Below are 16,672 nucleotides of genomic sequence, written 5' to 3' on the forward strand. Positions count from 1 at the left end.
TAGAGCTGTGCTTCCCACAATAACCAGAAGCCATGCACAGAAGAAGGGTACAAAGCTCCTGCATCCAATGGGGATTTATAGTTGAACCCTATGGAGTTGGGTCGGGGGTATTGTAAGATGATTTTGTTTCTGGAATTATATATATTAGTTGAGACATTGATAGCAGCACACGTTTGCCTCAAGGTTATTGGTAAGACAGGGTGTAATATTGCCAGGATACATCTGATAAACAATTTGTTTTTCATAGCAGTAGATCTATCAATGATGCCAGTTTGACACTAATAATAAGACAACAAAGAGACGCAGCCAAATGTAGATTATGTCTTAAGACAAAGCCTAAGACGGTCCAAGAGTGTGTCTGATATGCCAGTCTAATGGAGCAAAGCAGCCTTTTCCAATGGACAACCATAAGAGCTTTATCTTCATTCGTCTGAGGATGGGCATCATTAGGCCCACCCTCACTCCTCAAAGGGGCTGCAGCAGGAGGAATGATCGCACAAGGACTGAGGTGTTTATTAGAATTAGAAGATGAGAAAATGTTAACATTCGTTTTTCTAGTCTACTTGTTTCTGAATTCCATCAGATGCTTCTGCAAGTGTGGGATGAATTAGAAGAAGCAACTGCTGATTTAAAGCAAGGGTGTCAAACTAATTTTCATCGAAGGCCCTATCAGCATTATGGTCGCCATTCACAGGGCCGATTGTAATTGGAAGACTGTATTTAAAATATGTTAAAGGATACATTAAAAAGGAGGCACAGAACAACCAAAAGGTTCTAGTCCAGAGAAACTGGGGCACAAGTCCCCCAACATAGACACTTGACTCTAAACTGCCAGGTAGACAGAAAGAAGGGAAAATTCTGGGAGTTTCTTATGGCGGAGATCTTACTCACTGGGTTAAGCAGCCGTATAACACAACGTCCTCTCCGATCCATGCAGTGGGATTACAGGATATGTACAGACAGGCTGGAACAGACTGTTCTTTGCAGGATGATAGCAAGGACCAGCTGGGATGTAAAAGCAGCCTTATGGTCTAAACCCTGGCAAGCAGCACTGCACTGCAGGATAGGCTCAGTGGGAGAAGCAGGTAAAGGAGTTCACACCAAAAGCATGGGGGACGGCAGTACCAGCCATAGCGCTCAGTCCGCATGCATACATATGTAGGAACGTAGGAATATGATGGTGGCCGCAATCCCAATACCCAGCAGCAGGCAGCAAACAAGTCTACAGTGCGCTAGAGGGTCTTCCTGCTATAGTTCAAGCTTTATTGTAAATATTATTGCTATGCTCAGCAGTTTATGCTGCATTTAAGATTTGCATGGTTGGTATACCTTATTTGCACCAGGGTGGAGTGAGGAGGCATATTACCTTCAGTTATTCTTCTCTGTTATCCCTCCAATACACTAGTTTCAGGTCCTACTTACAGCTTTCCAAGATGGCCAATACAATCTTCAGACTACCTAATCCCCATGGTGCATTGGCCGGGTTAGACTAGCAATGCACTACAGGTATTTCTGCTCTCAGCACTGGCAATCAGACAGCTTTGCACAGTGCGCATTGGTAGTTAGAAAATTGCTGCAGCCAACTTGGACGACTGAAAATGGGGCCCACAGATCAGGCAGCAGAGAAGAGACAAGTGTAGGTAATATAACTCTTTCCCCTTCGTGTCCTGGGACAAAAGTTTGCTCTAAACTGTAGGGCCACTTTAAAGAATATCCGGTAAATCCGCTGACAAGCAAAAAAAAATTGCTCCGCCCATTCCTGTTGCGGAGGGAAGAAGAGACGAGGTGAGCCCGTGAGGGAAGGGGAGGCAACGGCATTGTGGCCTCGGCGTATATGTGCCAGGGCCCAAGCTTTCTGAATAGGTGCACACACGTTAGATTTGTGTGCCCGTTCACGCGATTTTGCGGTGCCAGCGGGCACACATAAAAACGCCTATGGCCATGTGAAAGAGGCCTTAGGGTAAATGGACTAGTGATCTCAAAATCTGGAAGATGTGGCATGTGAATACTTTATATGGGCAGCTCACGGGTTTCAATAAGGATGTAATACTTCATTTCTCCTGGAGTGGCAATGCAGGAGAATTGAGCAATTACTACCAAGTGCGATCACAGATTAGAGCTGATCACTGGGAATCCAATAGTTGTAAGTCCAATGATCAGCCTATCGTCACGGAGACCTTAAGACTAGAACTCTGATAACTCATATCCTCCTCCTTCTAAACACCAGAATGAACATGTTGTATGGAAAAGTCATGGTAGAATGTCCCATCCAACAATGGTGCATGCAGACATTCAGTGGACCAGAACCACACAGTTAGCAATCTGTATGAAGTAATGGATTGCTTTAGTTGCATTTAATGGCAGATTGCTGGATTTCTGATTGTTCCCATTATAATTGTAAAAGTCTTGAATGTAAAGTCTTATTCAATCACTTGGACAAATGATCAACAGTCAGCGAACACAAACTAAACTCATCATTGGATGCGAGCTGCGGCTGGATAGGCCGAGTACAAATGTGATTGATTTACCAATATTATATGTTGCTTTTAAAAAAAACCAGAAATTTTTTAGTGGATTTCATAAAAAAAATTAAAAAAATGTAATCCGTATTTATCTGAGTGCCTAAAAACAGGGATCTCCAATCATTTAATTTTGATTACAATAAAAGGTTTACAGGTCAAAGTAAATCAGGGCGTCCTGGGGTAGAGCGGGCGGATGTGCAGGGGCGCCCCTGCCATGAGGTGACCTGAGCCTGCCACCTCAGTTGGCAGTCTGCAGGACCTCAGGGGGGCGCTGGGTTACCATCTAGTCGGTATTTATCTTTTACAGAACGTGTTAATTGCCAATAAAAAAATATTTGCCAGTTGTGAGCCGGACGGACAGCAACCCCACAAGCATTTCACTCTATCCGCAGCTCCAGGTGCGTGGCTGATAGAGCTCCTAACCTCTTCCGCCTGGCATCTGTCCTCCTGCTTGCAGACGCCATCCTGTATGCAGTGCATGTGCCAGGCAGAGATTTCAGGAGTCACAGACCGATTGCAGTAGCGGCGGCCATGACCACAGATGTGAAAAGAGTGAGTGAAATGCTTGTCATGTTGCTGCCCGGCCGGAGATCCACTACGGTGGTCACTATTACTATTGGGGCCACTAAGGGGGGTTCACTTAATAGTGGCCTTAATATTAATAGTGATCTGCACAATGACCCCAGTATTAATACTGGGGCTATTTTAGGGGATATTATTATTACAAGGGCCATATGCGGGACACCATTACTACCGAGGCTGCTATTGGGACGTATTACTACTGGTGCCACTATGAAGGTCATTATTACTACTGGTGCCACTAAAGAGGTCACGATCACTACTGGGGCCACTTTGGGGGGTCATCGTTAATACTGGGATCATTGTGGGGGACAGTATTACTACTGGGGCTACTGATGGGAAACTATTACTACTAAGCTTATTATGGGGGCAAAATTACTATTGGGGCCAATATCGGGGGCACTACTAATACTGGGATCACTGTGTGGGTCACTATTAGTACTGGGGCCACTATCAGGTCACCATAAATAGTGGCCCAACAGTGATCCCAGTATTAATACTGGGGCCATTTTTGGTGACACTTACTACTGGGTCTGTTATGAGGGACACTAACAATGCTGGAGCCACTATGAGGGAAATATTACTACTGAGGTCTCTGTGGGGGTCACCAATACTGCAATCACTGAGGTTCCCACTTTTAATACTAGGGCCACTATGGGGGCCACTATTACTACTGAGGCTACTATTCGGGCAGTATTACTATTGGGGGAAATATGGGAGTAACTATTACTACTGGGGACACTATAGGGGAGGGGGAGGGTCACTATTAACACTACAGTCACTTTTGGAGACACTGTTAATACTGGGGTAACTATAGGGGACACTATTACTACGAGGGATACTATGGGGGAAATATTACTACTAGGTTCACTATGGGGGTCACTCTTACTACTGGTGTTATTATTAATACTGCAGACACTATAGGTTATACTATTACTACAGAGATTACTATGGAGACGCTATTATTACTGGGGCCACTTTGGGGGGCACTATTGATACTGATGTCACTGTAGGGGGATCACCATTAATACTGGGGCTGCTATGGGGCAGTATTAATATTGGGTCTACTATAGGGATACTATTACTTCTGGGGCCATTATAGTAGTCACTATTAATACCAGGACTAATATGAAAAACACTATTGTTACTGGTGCCACTGTTATTACTGGGGCCACTTTGGGGGCCGCTATTGCTACTGGGGCCACTATGGTGGTCACTAGAATTACTGGGGCCACTATCGGAGTAACTGTTACTAGTAGGGCTACTAACAGTTTCAAGTAATACTGGGGCTATTGGGGGGACACTAATTCTACTTGGGTATTATTGGGGCCACTAAGGTGGTCAATATTGGAGACACTATTATGTTATCACTTCGGACAAATCTTAAATATGTGTTGGGTATCTTGCTGCTTTCAATGCCTGTAAGATGAGTGTTATGTTTATCTTTTTCAATTTTTTTTTTTGCTGGGGGGGGGGGGGGGGGTGTCACACGTTGCCTCTAGCACAATAAAGGTTTTGGGGCCCCGTTGTGGACATGTCAAAAAGCCACCCTCCCTCTATTCAGATACAGAACTAGGGCAGCAAATTTGATCTTTGCACCAAGTGAAGGAACATCTAACTGCAGCTCTGAATTAGCGCTTATTTACATCAACTTTTATGGACTTTGTTTTTGTTCCTTCATGCGTTCTCATCCTCGCTTTCAGTTTTTGTCCTGTTTCCCAATGTAAAGCCCCCCAACAGGACATTTACTGCACCCGATAAGGTACGCAACATTAGACGTGGAACATGTGAATGTCCCCGGTATCGCATCGCCACATGATTAAAGAGAGATTTACCTGTGGCAAAGCACTTCTCTAGTCACGGAGAGTTATCATACTTAAAGGCAATTTTAAGTCTCAACGTCACAGAAGAATTTGAGAATATAAGTTTAGAACCATCTTTGATACTATCAAAAACAGTATGAATTTCAGAAGTGAAGATTGTGAGAAATGAGAAACCCACAGCAGAGGTGACAGGTTTGCTTAGTCTTGACTCTAACAGCAATGTAGAGATTATAAACTTTCACAATCCTTGTCACTGGACTAATTATTTACTGTTTTGCTCATCCCTCCCTCCCTGATATTTATCTAAGTGCTATTCATCACAATGTCTGTGCCCTCTTATCCTGTCTCTAGTATTTTTCTAGTGCAAATTAAGTTCACCATGTCTGTATCCTCCCATGTGATCATGTGTATATTTGCCCCATCCAAATCTGTTTCATTATGCTTGGGGAAGGGTTCTGAAAGCTCGCTGTAACATCATGTATGTCTGTTAGCCATTAAAAGGTCTCACATCTACAAGATTACTTGGTTTCTCTTATTGAGAACACACACTTTTTCCTACTGGTGAGACGGTACTAAACCCTTCTTATTTTATGGCTCTATATATCTCAAAAGTTTCACAAAGCTGCAATATGCCATGTTAATGAGGCTTTAGGATGGGCTGTCTCATCACAGACAAGTACTTTTGGATTTTATTGGGGAAGGCGCAGCAAGTCCGACATTTTCATATGGAGAGGTAACTTGAATGGCTTTCCTTGTAATGCATGGACAACTGGTGTCAGCCAGAGGGGATAACTACTCCATAGCCCCCCAAACACATTAGACAACAGTCATTCAAACTCACTGATTTCAGCTGGACCAATAACTCCCATATGTACATGGGTTAACCTGACTTTTCACAGATAGATGTTGGAAGAAAGAAGGACTGGGAATGTTGAATTTCAATGCCCAATCCTTTTGTCTCTCTTGGAGAGAAGCTTCCACTAGAGCTGTCTCGCTGCTGATTTCTCCACTAAACTCATGTAATACACATGAACACTCCACCAAACTGAGCATTCATGTGTATGGTAGAGTCGGGAGAAATAGCTGGTGGCTGAATGTGCGGTTGACGGACAGCTATTGGACGTCTATGACTACCCTTATAGACCAGCTCACCATTATGGCCTTGAGGTGGATTCTGAGCAGAGGACCATCCTCCATGGTTTCCACATGTACTAATATGGATGGGGGGGTGGGGTCTTCAGAAAATGCTTTAAAAGGGTTGTACCATAATTGCAAATTATCACTTAGCCACAGGATAGGGATTTACTTGCTGATTGGTTAGGGTCTCACTGCGGAGACCCCGACTGATCTTGAAAATGGCAGAACCATGTCCCTACCCGTCTGTCATTGTGGGGTCACTTTTTTCCTGCAGTGAATGGAGCGTGGGACGAGCATGCACAGTTGGCACAATATTCATTTCAATGGGACTGACGGAAATATCGGAGCATTTGCAGCTCGCCTATCTCTGGCAGTCATATTGAAAATGAATGGAGAGCCAGCATGTTTGCGTGACCAGCGCCCCATTCATTCTCCTCCTCGCTGCAGGTGGTGCAGAAAGGAAGCAGTGAGGATGACGGGGAAAACAGGAGCCTCATTGTCAAGATTGAAGGGGTCTCAGCGGTGAGACCCCCCACTGATCAGCAAGTTATCCCTATTCTGAGGGCGAGAAACAATACTATGCAAGAAAAAAAAGCCCTGATGCTCCAGTGATTTGGTACTAATCTCACGCTTTTTATTCTGAGGGCGAATTAGACGATGAAAAAATGCATTAAAACTGCATGAAAGTAGCAGAGGAGTCAACCTGTTCAGGTACTTTTTTTTGTTTCAAAATAGTTTAACATTCATGAGATTGAGGGAAGAAGGGGACTTGTTTTCTTGTGGGTAACTAGTAAATGTGCCAAGGGCTGTTGGTTGGGGATCATCGCTACGCACATGATTATGAAGAGATAAAAGTCAATTCTTAAAGAGGCAAGGATGTTTTCAAAAGTGGCGGAATGTATTCAAAAACGTGAATCTCAAAAGAGCAAATAAAACTCTAGTGTTTACTAAATACTCTGGGCCTTCCCAAAAAATGGCAAAAAGTTAGGACAAATTTCATATAAATGTAAGTTTTTCTTTCTAGAAAATTTAATGTTTTAGAGAAAATATTAGACCAAAGTATTGAAGAAAAAATGATGGATTTTAACCCCATTCCTGATCCTTCTGAAAACATTCCCGACACACAGTATACAAGCAGAGTGATGATGGTGAGGAAAAGCTATATCAACCCTAACCTCTCAGCTCAGTTATATCAGAACGATTCCAGTCAGATGAAGATATTACTGCCAATATCCTTTTACACAGACCGAGGGTCCCCAACCAATGGCTTGGGGGCCACACACCGCTCGCAACTCCCAGCTACTGGCTCACCATATGAGCCCTCAGTTATGACTATATGACCTAGTTCCAATACAACACTCCCTCCGACAATATTGGACACATATCTTGAACATTCCCAATTTGGTATCATTGAATGTGTCTCGCGGGGTCCAAAAGGTTGGTGGCCTCTATTGGAGAGGATCGTATTATAGGGGTACAGATATTAGACTTAAAGTAACTCCCTGCTTCACAGTACAAAATGTCACCATACGGGCAGAACGTATAGGTAAAATACATGGAAGTGAAGACTAATCTGAGCACATTTCTGGCTTAGAGAAGGACTTGTCAACTTTTCTGCCCATTGGCTTAAAGCAACTCTCTGGTTCACAGTACAAATGTCTGTATACATGATAATGTATAGCTAAAATACTTGGTGCTCCCCATTGCTGCTGCGGGTTCCTAGTCCCCTCCTTGGATATCTAGAATGACCACCAAATTCTCAGATTAACCTATGCACTGCTGGCTTCACTAGTCTGAGACACTCCCCCTGCTTCCGGATGACATCAGCATTGTGTCACTCTTTCCCTGCAGGTCCTTTTGCCCCAAGACCAGGAAGAGCGTTGCAGATTACCCTGCAGAAAGGAGTCCGAGAGTCTGGCGCCACTTTACATACACAAGACAAACTGCAGCAGCACCATGAGAAGAGGAGGGACGGGGTGTGCTACCTATACATTCTCATCTAGACGTACTGGGAAATTTGTACTGTAAAGGGTTGCTTTAACCCAATTCTGACCAAGTGCTGCACATATATTGCACCTGGTCCTGGGTTTTCAACCTGCACCATTGTAAAAAACCACCTGCACGAACCTACACTGCAGCTCCAGCCGCTCCGTAATCCAAGACTTTACACGTTATATATCAAAATGACCAAAACAAAATGGTAAACCCATTCCTATACTTTATTTGTAATATCTGTTCTTTAACACTAAAATAAAAACTATAAATAATAAAAAAAACTTCAAAACGCATTACGTCTAATGGACAAAAAGGAGAAAAAAAAACTATGAAAAGATTATTGAAAACAGCCTGCAGGTTGTGAAAAAAAACACAGCAAAAATACATTTGGCAGCCCAAGAAAAAAAATAGTGGCATTATGAACCACAACATGTATAAAATGTATCATTTAGGATCGAAGCACTCTGGTCATTAGAGGGTTAAGCCAATCACTCAATGGGCATGTAATGTGGCAACTCCTCCTCTAAGGGCCCTTTTAACACAGGACAAGGGCGCAGGGCTGTCCGACAGTCATCCCAGCGATAATCGTTGTGCTTTCATACAGGAGCGATCGCCGCTCAGTGAATAGAGGCGGAGCATCGGGGGATAACTCCGCCCAGCCGCCTCCATTCACAGTAAGCAGGCGTTCATAGATTACTGCGCTGACCGATGTTTGATGGTTCTGCCCGCACGATCTGAACAATAACCCAGAAGTTAAAAAAAAATTATCATTATTCTTCAGCCGCTGGCAGGATTCACACTGAATGATTATTATTCACATTCCCGCGATCCCGCCAGAATCTGAACGATGATTGTTCCATGTAAAAGGGCCCTAAGCGGTAATGTGCTCAGACTAGTTGTCACTTCCCTTCCCCCACTCCCTTCCACTCCACAGGAGAAAAGTCTCCTTTGGGGGCAAAAACAGCTGTGAATTCTTTTTCATTTGAAGTTTTGATTGTTTTTGAATGGCATCTTGTGTAGCTTCGGTGTTAATATCAATCATGACTGGAGTCGCCCTTTAACTCTTCCCTCTGGGAGCTTTAGAAGCAGTCGGACAATCCTAAGGTGTGAGCGCCCACCCAATACGTTAATAAGAAACATCTGGACTTGACAGTATAATATGACATCACATGGGGTAAAATCACAGATGAACTTGGCCACACAAATAGAAAATAACCAAAACCTTACAGAAACATTGCAGAAGTCGTCCTCATGTTAACAGAAAGTTATGAGACATGTCGGGTTATTGTTCATGACTTAAAGAAAATGTTCCAAATGATGAACGAAAAGGGTGTCAAAACAAAGAACAGCGTTAAGTGGAAGGTTAAACCTACTTGCATTTTGGTTCATTAAACGCTGTTAAAGTGCAAATTCCCTCATTCTGACAGTAGTAATCACAAGGGTTCATTTTCTGGTCACAGCGCTGACTTTTAAACCCCATAGAGCATCTGTAGAATGTCAGTAAGACACAACTCCAATGAATAGTCTGCCAGTCTTTCCAGCGTTCTAATGTATCTCATTGACAATGGATGGAACATCAACAAGCTGTGAGCTAAACGGTTGGAGAACAGACTTGGACTCCCCAAACAGTCAATGCACATTTTACTACCATGTCAACCACAATAGAGGCCACCATTTTTGGACTCAACCAATTCACTAGGAACTCATGGGTTTAATCGTCGTCCATAATCTTCCTTATAGAAGCCGATGGCGCCTGAAGAAATCTTCAGTCTCCACATTTTACATGTATATTCGGTTCGTACTGGCAGGAGTGAAAATACAGATGAAAAACCACTGGGTGATATTTAGGCTTCAAAGGGTTGTCCCACTTCTGTCTATCGTTGATATATCCGCAAGACAGGTCATTAATAGCAAATCGTTAGGCTGGGTTCACACGGGGTGTATTCCAGCTGGAAATCCCGCTGTTTGGCCGCAGCAAAAACCGCGAGATTTCCGCCGGGAGAAGCGCCGCGGAAAAACCCGCGGCAGCTTTGAAGTGGCCCGGCCGCTCGCTTTTCCGTTGCAGCCATAGAGGAGAGCGCGGCCGCAACAAAAGTAAACAATAAACAGACATGCTGCATCTTTTGAAACCGCGGCTGCGGCGGCCGCGGTTTCAGCCGGACTTACCGCAGCGGATTGGCCGTCCTGTGTGGACAAGATTTCTGAGAAAACTCGTCCACATGGCTAGCTAATCCCGAGATTAGCGGCCGCGGGCGGATTTGCCACGGCAAAACCACGGCAAATCCGCCCTGTGTGAACCCAGCCTTAGAGTCCCCCACTTGGGACCGCAGGGATCAGCCATTTTCCTGGGCTTGTGTCTTTGTGTGCAGGAAGCAGACAGCGCCGTACATTGTGCCGTGGTCTGGGTTGAGTCCTTTGGAAATGAATGGGACTCAGCCTGCAATACCAATCCTGGCCACTAAGCAATGTACAGAGCTGTCTGCTTCATGCAGCAAAACAGCTTAACACATAACACTGACCTGGGGCCCTGGATGGCAGACTCCCGCTGATCTGCTATTGATGTCCTATACTGTGATAACCTCTTTAAAGTGAATATCCACTTTTTATCACCATGGGGGGAATTTATTAATGGGTTTTTCATCAGTTTAAGGCATAAAAAGTTTCAGTTGTGCGGAAAAATTGGGACTTTTCTCCTCTCTGTAATGGCCCCATCTCTTTTCTCTCGGTCTTGTTGGGAGGGTGCGCGGCCACCCCGGGGGGAGAGATTTATGTACAATTTATGGCAGAAACATGCATAAACTAGAGCAGGAACGTACGCCAGGTTGGACCTCGCATATTTCTGTCTAGGCGCATGGAGCTGCTGGGATGCTCTTAATATATGAAGAGACCTGTGCCCAGGGAAATTGTACCAAGCCCGCTGCAGGAAATGCCAGGCTTAGTAAACTCCCCCTATGTCCCTTATGGGTCCAACATTCTATTCTGGGTCATGTCATAATATATCTTTACAGGAATGAGAGAACAAAAATTCTTGCCTCTTTTCACATGGCCTCTATGTTAAAGGGGTCTTCTAAATTTATATATATATATATATATATATATATATATATATATATATATATATATATATATATACACACACAGCTGCCATTGGTATAAAATGATACAAAGAAACAGCAACCAAAGAAATAATAGAAACATTTGTCATTGTGCCCCAGGCAAGTGTAGAGGAGGAATGTTTACACGGGCCGCTCACTTCCACAGGGACAGAAGGGTTCAAAGCTGTAAGAACTGCCCAAGAATATCCAGGTAACCATCAACAGTCACGGGAAAACCACTTTATTGGGAGGATAAAAACGGGAATAAACCTCTTGTTTCTCTTGGTGATCCGAAAGTCTTTATTTCCAAGCGGACAGCATGTGACTGTTGGGCCATCAGTGTCGGCAGCGGTCACGAGCCGTCCTACTGACATCACCACTCAGCAATGGCAGCCATGGGAGTGTTAGCCATACGGCATGTGCAAATTGTGTCCACAGGCTGACTGCAGTCACCAGCAGTGGGAAACATCATTGCTGCACGTTTGTAAACAGAGGCCAGTGGGGGCCCACCGGAGCCTCCGCACCGGATCACCGGGGAACAAGAGCCGAGATCTCATTCTTTTTTATTCCATAGCAATGGCAACTATTTTGTGGTTTAGTCAGATAATCCCTCTAAATAAAACTAATTCTATAAAGATTCAATAGAGCGTTCAATACATACATTGGTATGGAGTAAACTCCTGAGGGTGTTCGGCTATGCAGGAGATCGCAAAAACAAATCCCTCGACAGACGTGTGATTAACGTAATCAGAATGTGGGACTTATTTAGGTAAACAATAGTATTTTGTGTCCATATTTTGACTATCGTTATATATCGGCAGGACTAATGGAGAGTTCCGATGTTCCTAGGGAATGGATTGCTACATCCTCATGGATGTATATTCATGCTCAGGCCAAGAAATGGTCGCCTTTATTTGAGTAGCCAACTTACGCATTTTCTTCTTAAAAAAAAAAAAATTCAGAAACAAAATTATGTTGTTACCGAGTTAATAACTTTGAACATTAATGAATAAACATCACATCACGTTACGCTGAGGTTTAGGTTTTAACACAATAAGTAAGGATTTCAGTGTTTTGGGTTTGGGCAGCTTTTTGTATTGTTTGGTAGGAGCTGCACTCCGTCTCCTCCGTGGCTACAATGTATTCTAGGTCACATTTCACAAAAGTCTGAAAGTATAAGTGGAAAAACAATAGAAAGATTGAATAGCAGCCGCCGACGGTCATAAATTTACTCAACACCTTTCAAACGCCTTTGCTCACTTTTTCTGTTTAGCTTTTTTTTTTAACGTATGACGTTTTATTTTTGTGCTGCTCTTCTGACAGCGATGAGTGAGCGGCCGCCGGTCGATGGTGATATATTTAATGGGATAAGTATAGATGTAACGTAGTTAACATCCTTTCACCTTGCTAGCCCTGCTCGGAATGGAGACTAAATGGGAAAAAGGCAATTAACCTTCTGATCTAACTTTTTTTCATCCTTCTTCAAAGGTGAACTTCAACGCCCCTAAAAAATAACACTTACGGATAGCGTCTTACCTCTGTAAATGGGAAAAGCGAACAGAATATTTACGGGACGCTTGAAGCTACCGCAGCATCTTCATAAAGATTTATAGAATTAATTGGAAAATGTAATCTAAATCTTATTATTTTTAAAAATCTAATTTACAATTTTAAGGTATTTTGGAGTAGAGGTGGCTCTCAAAAAATGGCACTACGATGTGCCCACACTTATTTGGGGAATTTAAACCAAGACATGCCATGAATAAAAAGTCACCTATCACCAAGACATTAAAGGCATTGTCTGATTAGAAACTCATGCTTTCAATTTAGAGACAAATTGCTTAAAACAAATCGGGTATTAATTGTTTTATTGTTTTACCTGATTTGGCTTTCAAGTTAAAAAACTAAATTTCTAACTGGGCAACCCCTTTAAGAAAAAAAGTTTGGTACCCTGTTAGCCAGCTCAGATCTCTCTCCCCCCCCCCCTCTTCCCCCAAGACATGTCAAGGCAAAAAAAATATGGTCAACATTGGATGACCTCAAATCAGCCAACCCAAACCCATTGTCCGTACTCATATCTCCAAGGGATTTTCCAGGAGTAAACTATTAATGAGCTATCCTCCAGATGGGTCATCAGTAGTTGATCAGTGGGGGTCTGCCACTTTGGATCCCTTTGATTGAAGTGGCAGTAGAGCTTGGGTGAGCACCGCAATCGCTTCAGTACATCCCAGGCACAGTGTCATACATTGTATAGTGGTGGTGCCTGGTATTCCAGTTTAATCCTATTCACTGAATGTGATTGAGCTGCTCTCAGGCTATGTGACCGATTGAATGTGATGTCACATGCCTGAGAAGAGGCCCTAGGACCCACCCAAGCACCACAGACTCTTCAATGAGCTAATTGGCAAGGATCCCATGCGGTAGACCCCTGCTGATCAACTACTGATGACTTATCCTGAGTTTAGTCATGGAAAACCCCTTAAAGGCTCAAAAGAGTGTTTGCATCACTAAAACAATATTTAACTGGATAAAAACGTACAAAAAATCTAAATTGGAGAAATACAGTATAGAATGGAAGTGTTATTGTCACTGACAAACTTCAATATCCAACAGAGAAATGGAAGAACGGATCTTCACCACCACCTGTATCATCAAGCAGGCCTTGCAACATGACTAAGGATATTAGCCAAATGAGAATCTTCTCCATAAGGAAAGGTTAGTCCTCTACAGACAGCTGTTTAGGAGGTTTTGAACCTTGTTGGTATATAATAGGGTTTTGGTTGGCTGGGTTATTGGCCAGTAATGAGTCCTTGTACAAAAACACCTCTAGACCCACAAGACTGTCCACTCACTCAGCCAACCAGAATCCGACCATGTACCAACGAGAGGCAAGAACCCCAAAACAGCTGTCTGCAGGTGGGTATTATTTCCCTATGGAGAAGACTCTGGTTTGTTGCAAAGCCTGTTAGAAGGTCAGACATTAATTTGGAAGGAAGTTATCGTCCAATAGGTGGCACTGAAAATACTTTGTTCCATTGCCATTTGCATATCCTATTTCCCAGAGGAACTTGCATGGCCTACAAGCCTCCCCAAAAGGAGAAACAGTATTTCCTCTGACAAACTTCAGCTGGCCATCTCACTGAGTTCTGGAACAGTAAGCCGAACTGCATGGGCTACATGTCTGTTCATTTTTTTCTAACCTACTGATTTTTATTTCCTAGCTCCTAAAAAACCTTACAAACCGTACCTATTAACTTCACGAGTTCCTGCGCTGCTGATCACTAGGATTTCCACTACATTCTGTTTTCACTGTAGCCCAATCACGCTTTGTCACAGGTCACATGACCGCTGCCGCTAATCACTGGCAGCCAATTTAAAGTATATACAATGAGATGTTTTAGCTGCAGCAAGTAATTGTCCACCAAAGTCACATGCTGTGGAGGGCACAACATGGCAGTATATTGAAAGCAGTGGGGTAGTCTGGTGATGAGCAGCAAGGAAACAGTGTCAGACATAAGGCACGTATATTAGACTACAGTAATTCACACTTTCAGACTGTTGAACATAATTTTTAGGCATCCGGTATTGAAAGAAGATCTAATCTGGATACCGGCCACTAAAAATACCAATTTTTCTGACTAGCGGGATTTAAAGGGGTTACCTGAGATTAAAGGCATTGTCCAGTTGTAAATTCTATCCAAATGATAGGCCATCAATATTAGATCAACAGGGGTCTGCCACCCAGGAACCCTGCTGATCAGATGTTTGCTTACCCAGTGTGCTTGTGCACTGAGCGGATTTCTGCAGAAAGCAGACAGCTCCGCTCTCACTGCAGTGGCCAGTCTTGGTATTACAGGCAAAGTTCCCATTGAAGTGAATGGCCTGCAATGCAACGTCTGACCACTGCAATGGAGATGGAGCTTTCTCTTGCAGTGGTTGGATATCCGGTGGACAGGGGATAATTTGCAACCCCTTTAAACATTTAAAATAATGGGGGAGAAAATTTTAAATAGTAATTTTTGGATCCTGGCAAAATCGGGTTGTTATTCAGTGATATTCAGTGTTATCCATGACAAGCTAGATAGCAGAAGCTGAAGAGAGAATCATCACTGTGTGGCCCTCGTTTATTAACAACATGGTATTGTCAGGAGATACATTGTCACAAGTGATACTCACACACAGACAGGTACGCTTGTCTCTGGGTCCAGCCGACACGTGCCCCCATTATAACAGTACCCATCACACAGCTGACAGCTGGACGCGATCTTTCCGTTACTGCAACTGTAAAAAAAAAACATAAAAATGATGTAACGATTTATTTAATTCTGAAGGCTGATCTAAACTTTTCAATTCATTCAATTTCCTCTTGTAATTGAATCTGTAAAAAACAAAAAAATAAAAAATATCAGCGGAATGTGAAGCGCCGTCTCGGTGACAGCTCGGCCTTGGGCGATCATTTTTTTTAAACAGCATGACAGCAAGCGGATTTTTTTTCCTCTAAGGCTATTATATTTGCAAAACCGTTAGTTCGGATAAACAAGGCAATGCTAACATTTACTTATGCCGTGCAAATATCTAGCCTGGATCCTCCAGAGACGAAGCGGAGCGTTTTGCAGACCTGTTCTGCTTTGTATGCATACAGCAGCCAACCAAACTGCTAAGGAACGAAAGAGAAAAAATTAATTTGGAGATTTCATCTTTCCTTTTCTACCTAAACACAGAAAGTTAAAGCTGTTGTTTCTGTCAAAATGTCAAAAATATCACCAGTGTATTTACAGCAGATTACAAACATTACAAATGACTGCAAACTCGTGTCAATCCGGCATCAGCCGCTATCAAATTTACCGACGTTAATAAACAAATGCAGTTTTTTTTGGCTTTGCACCTACTGACTTCTAAAAGTAGCAAAAATGTAATCAAATAAATCCCACTGGCCCATGGTCATGAATCCGGCTCAAAAAGTAGGTATGTTAAATTTTTTGGCTTCATGGCTATTGTCGGGGAGAGAGAGGGAGGACACAATCCTGCCTCTGTCGCCAATTTGTCACGGATCGACTACTCCGAGCGTGCTTGTCGCAGCAGATCCTCGATCGATTACTCTAGTGAGGTTGCAAGTGTGGAGTCATTAGAATACACACGGATTTGTACCCAGCTTTCTGGGCTTCTGCACGTATACAGAATGGAAGCTCAAATCACCCCCTGAAGTGGTCTAATGCCTCCACCTCTCTGCAATACCCACCAACATTCGCTGCCACCACCAGCTTTTATCACAGGTAAACTGGAACCAAGGCTATGAACTATGAACACAATTTTTGAAGTTATGATTTGTTTTAAAATGGACAAGCATTAACTAATAAATTGAAGATTTAAAGACTAGCAGTGTTAAATATTTATAGTATACAAAAATATACAGAAAAGGATGTTACAGTGGAGATGAGGTTTACAGGCATACACAACAGACAGTACCTAAAATAAAACAAGGAGAAAATAACAGAAAGATACCAGATTTGGGATGCTCGGC

The 16,672-nt window shown here is 43.1% G+C and overlaps 1 protein-coding gene across 1 annotated transcript in view; it reads right to left on the reverse strand.

Annotated features, from left to right (window-relative positions):
- Window positions 1-16,672, reverse strand: part of LRP1B (LDL receptor related protein 1B) — a 1,872,788-nt gene that overhangs the window by 17,550 nt on the left and 1,838,566 nt on the right. Inside the window, exon 87 of the mRNA XM_066577770.1 lies at window positions 15,328-15,432. Coding sequence (XP_066433867.1) covers window positions 15,328-15,432 — 105 coding nt within the window. The remainder of the gene's footprint in view (window positions 1-15,327; window positions 15,433-16,672) is intronic.

Source organism: Eleutherodactylus coqui, chromosome 8 (assembly GCF_035609145.1).
Source record: "Eleutherodactylus coqui strain aEleCoq1 chromosome 8, aEleCoq1.hap1, whole genome shotgun sequence".
NCBI lineage: Eukaryota > Metazoa > Chordata > Amphibia > Anura > Eleutherodactylidae > Eleutherodactylus > Eleutherodactylus coqui.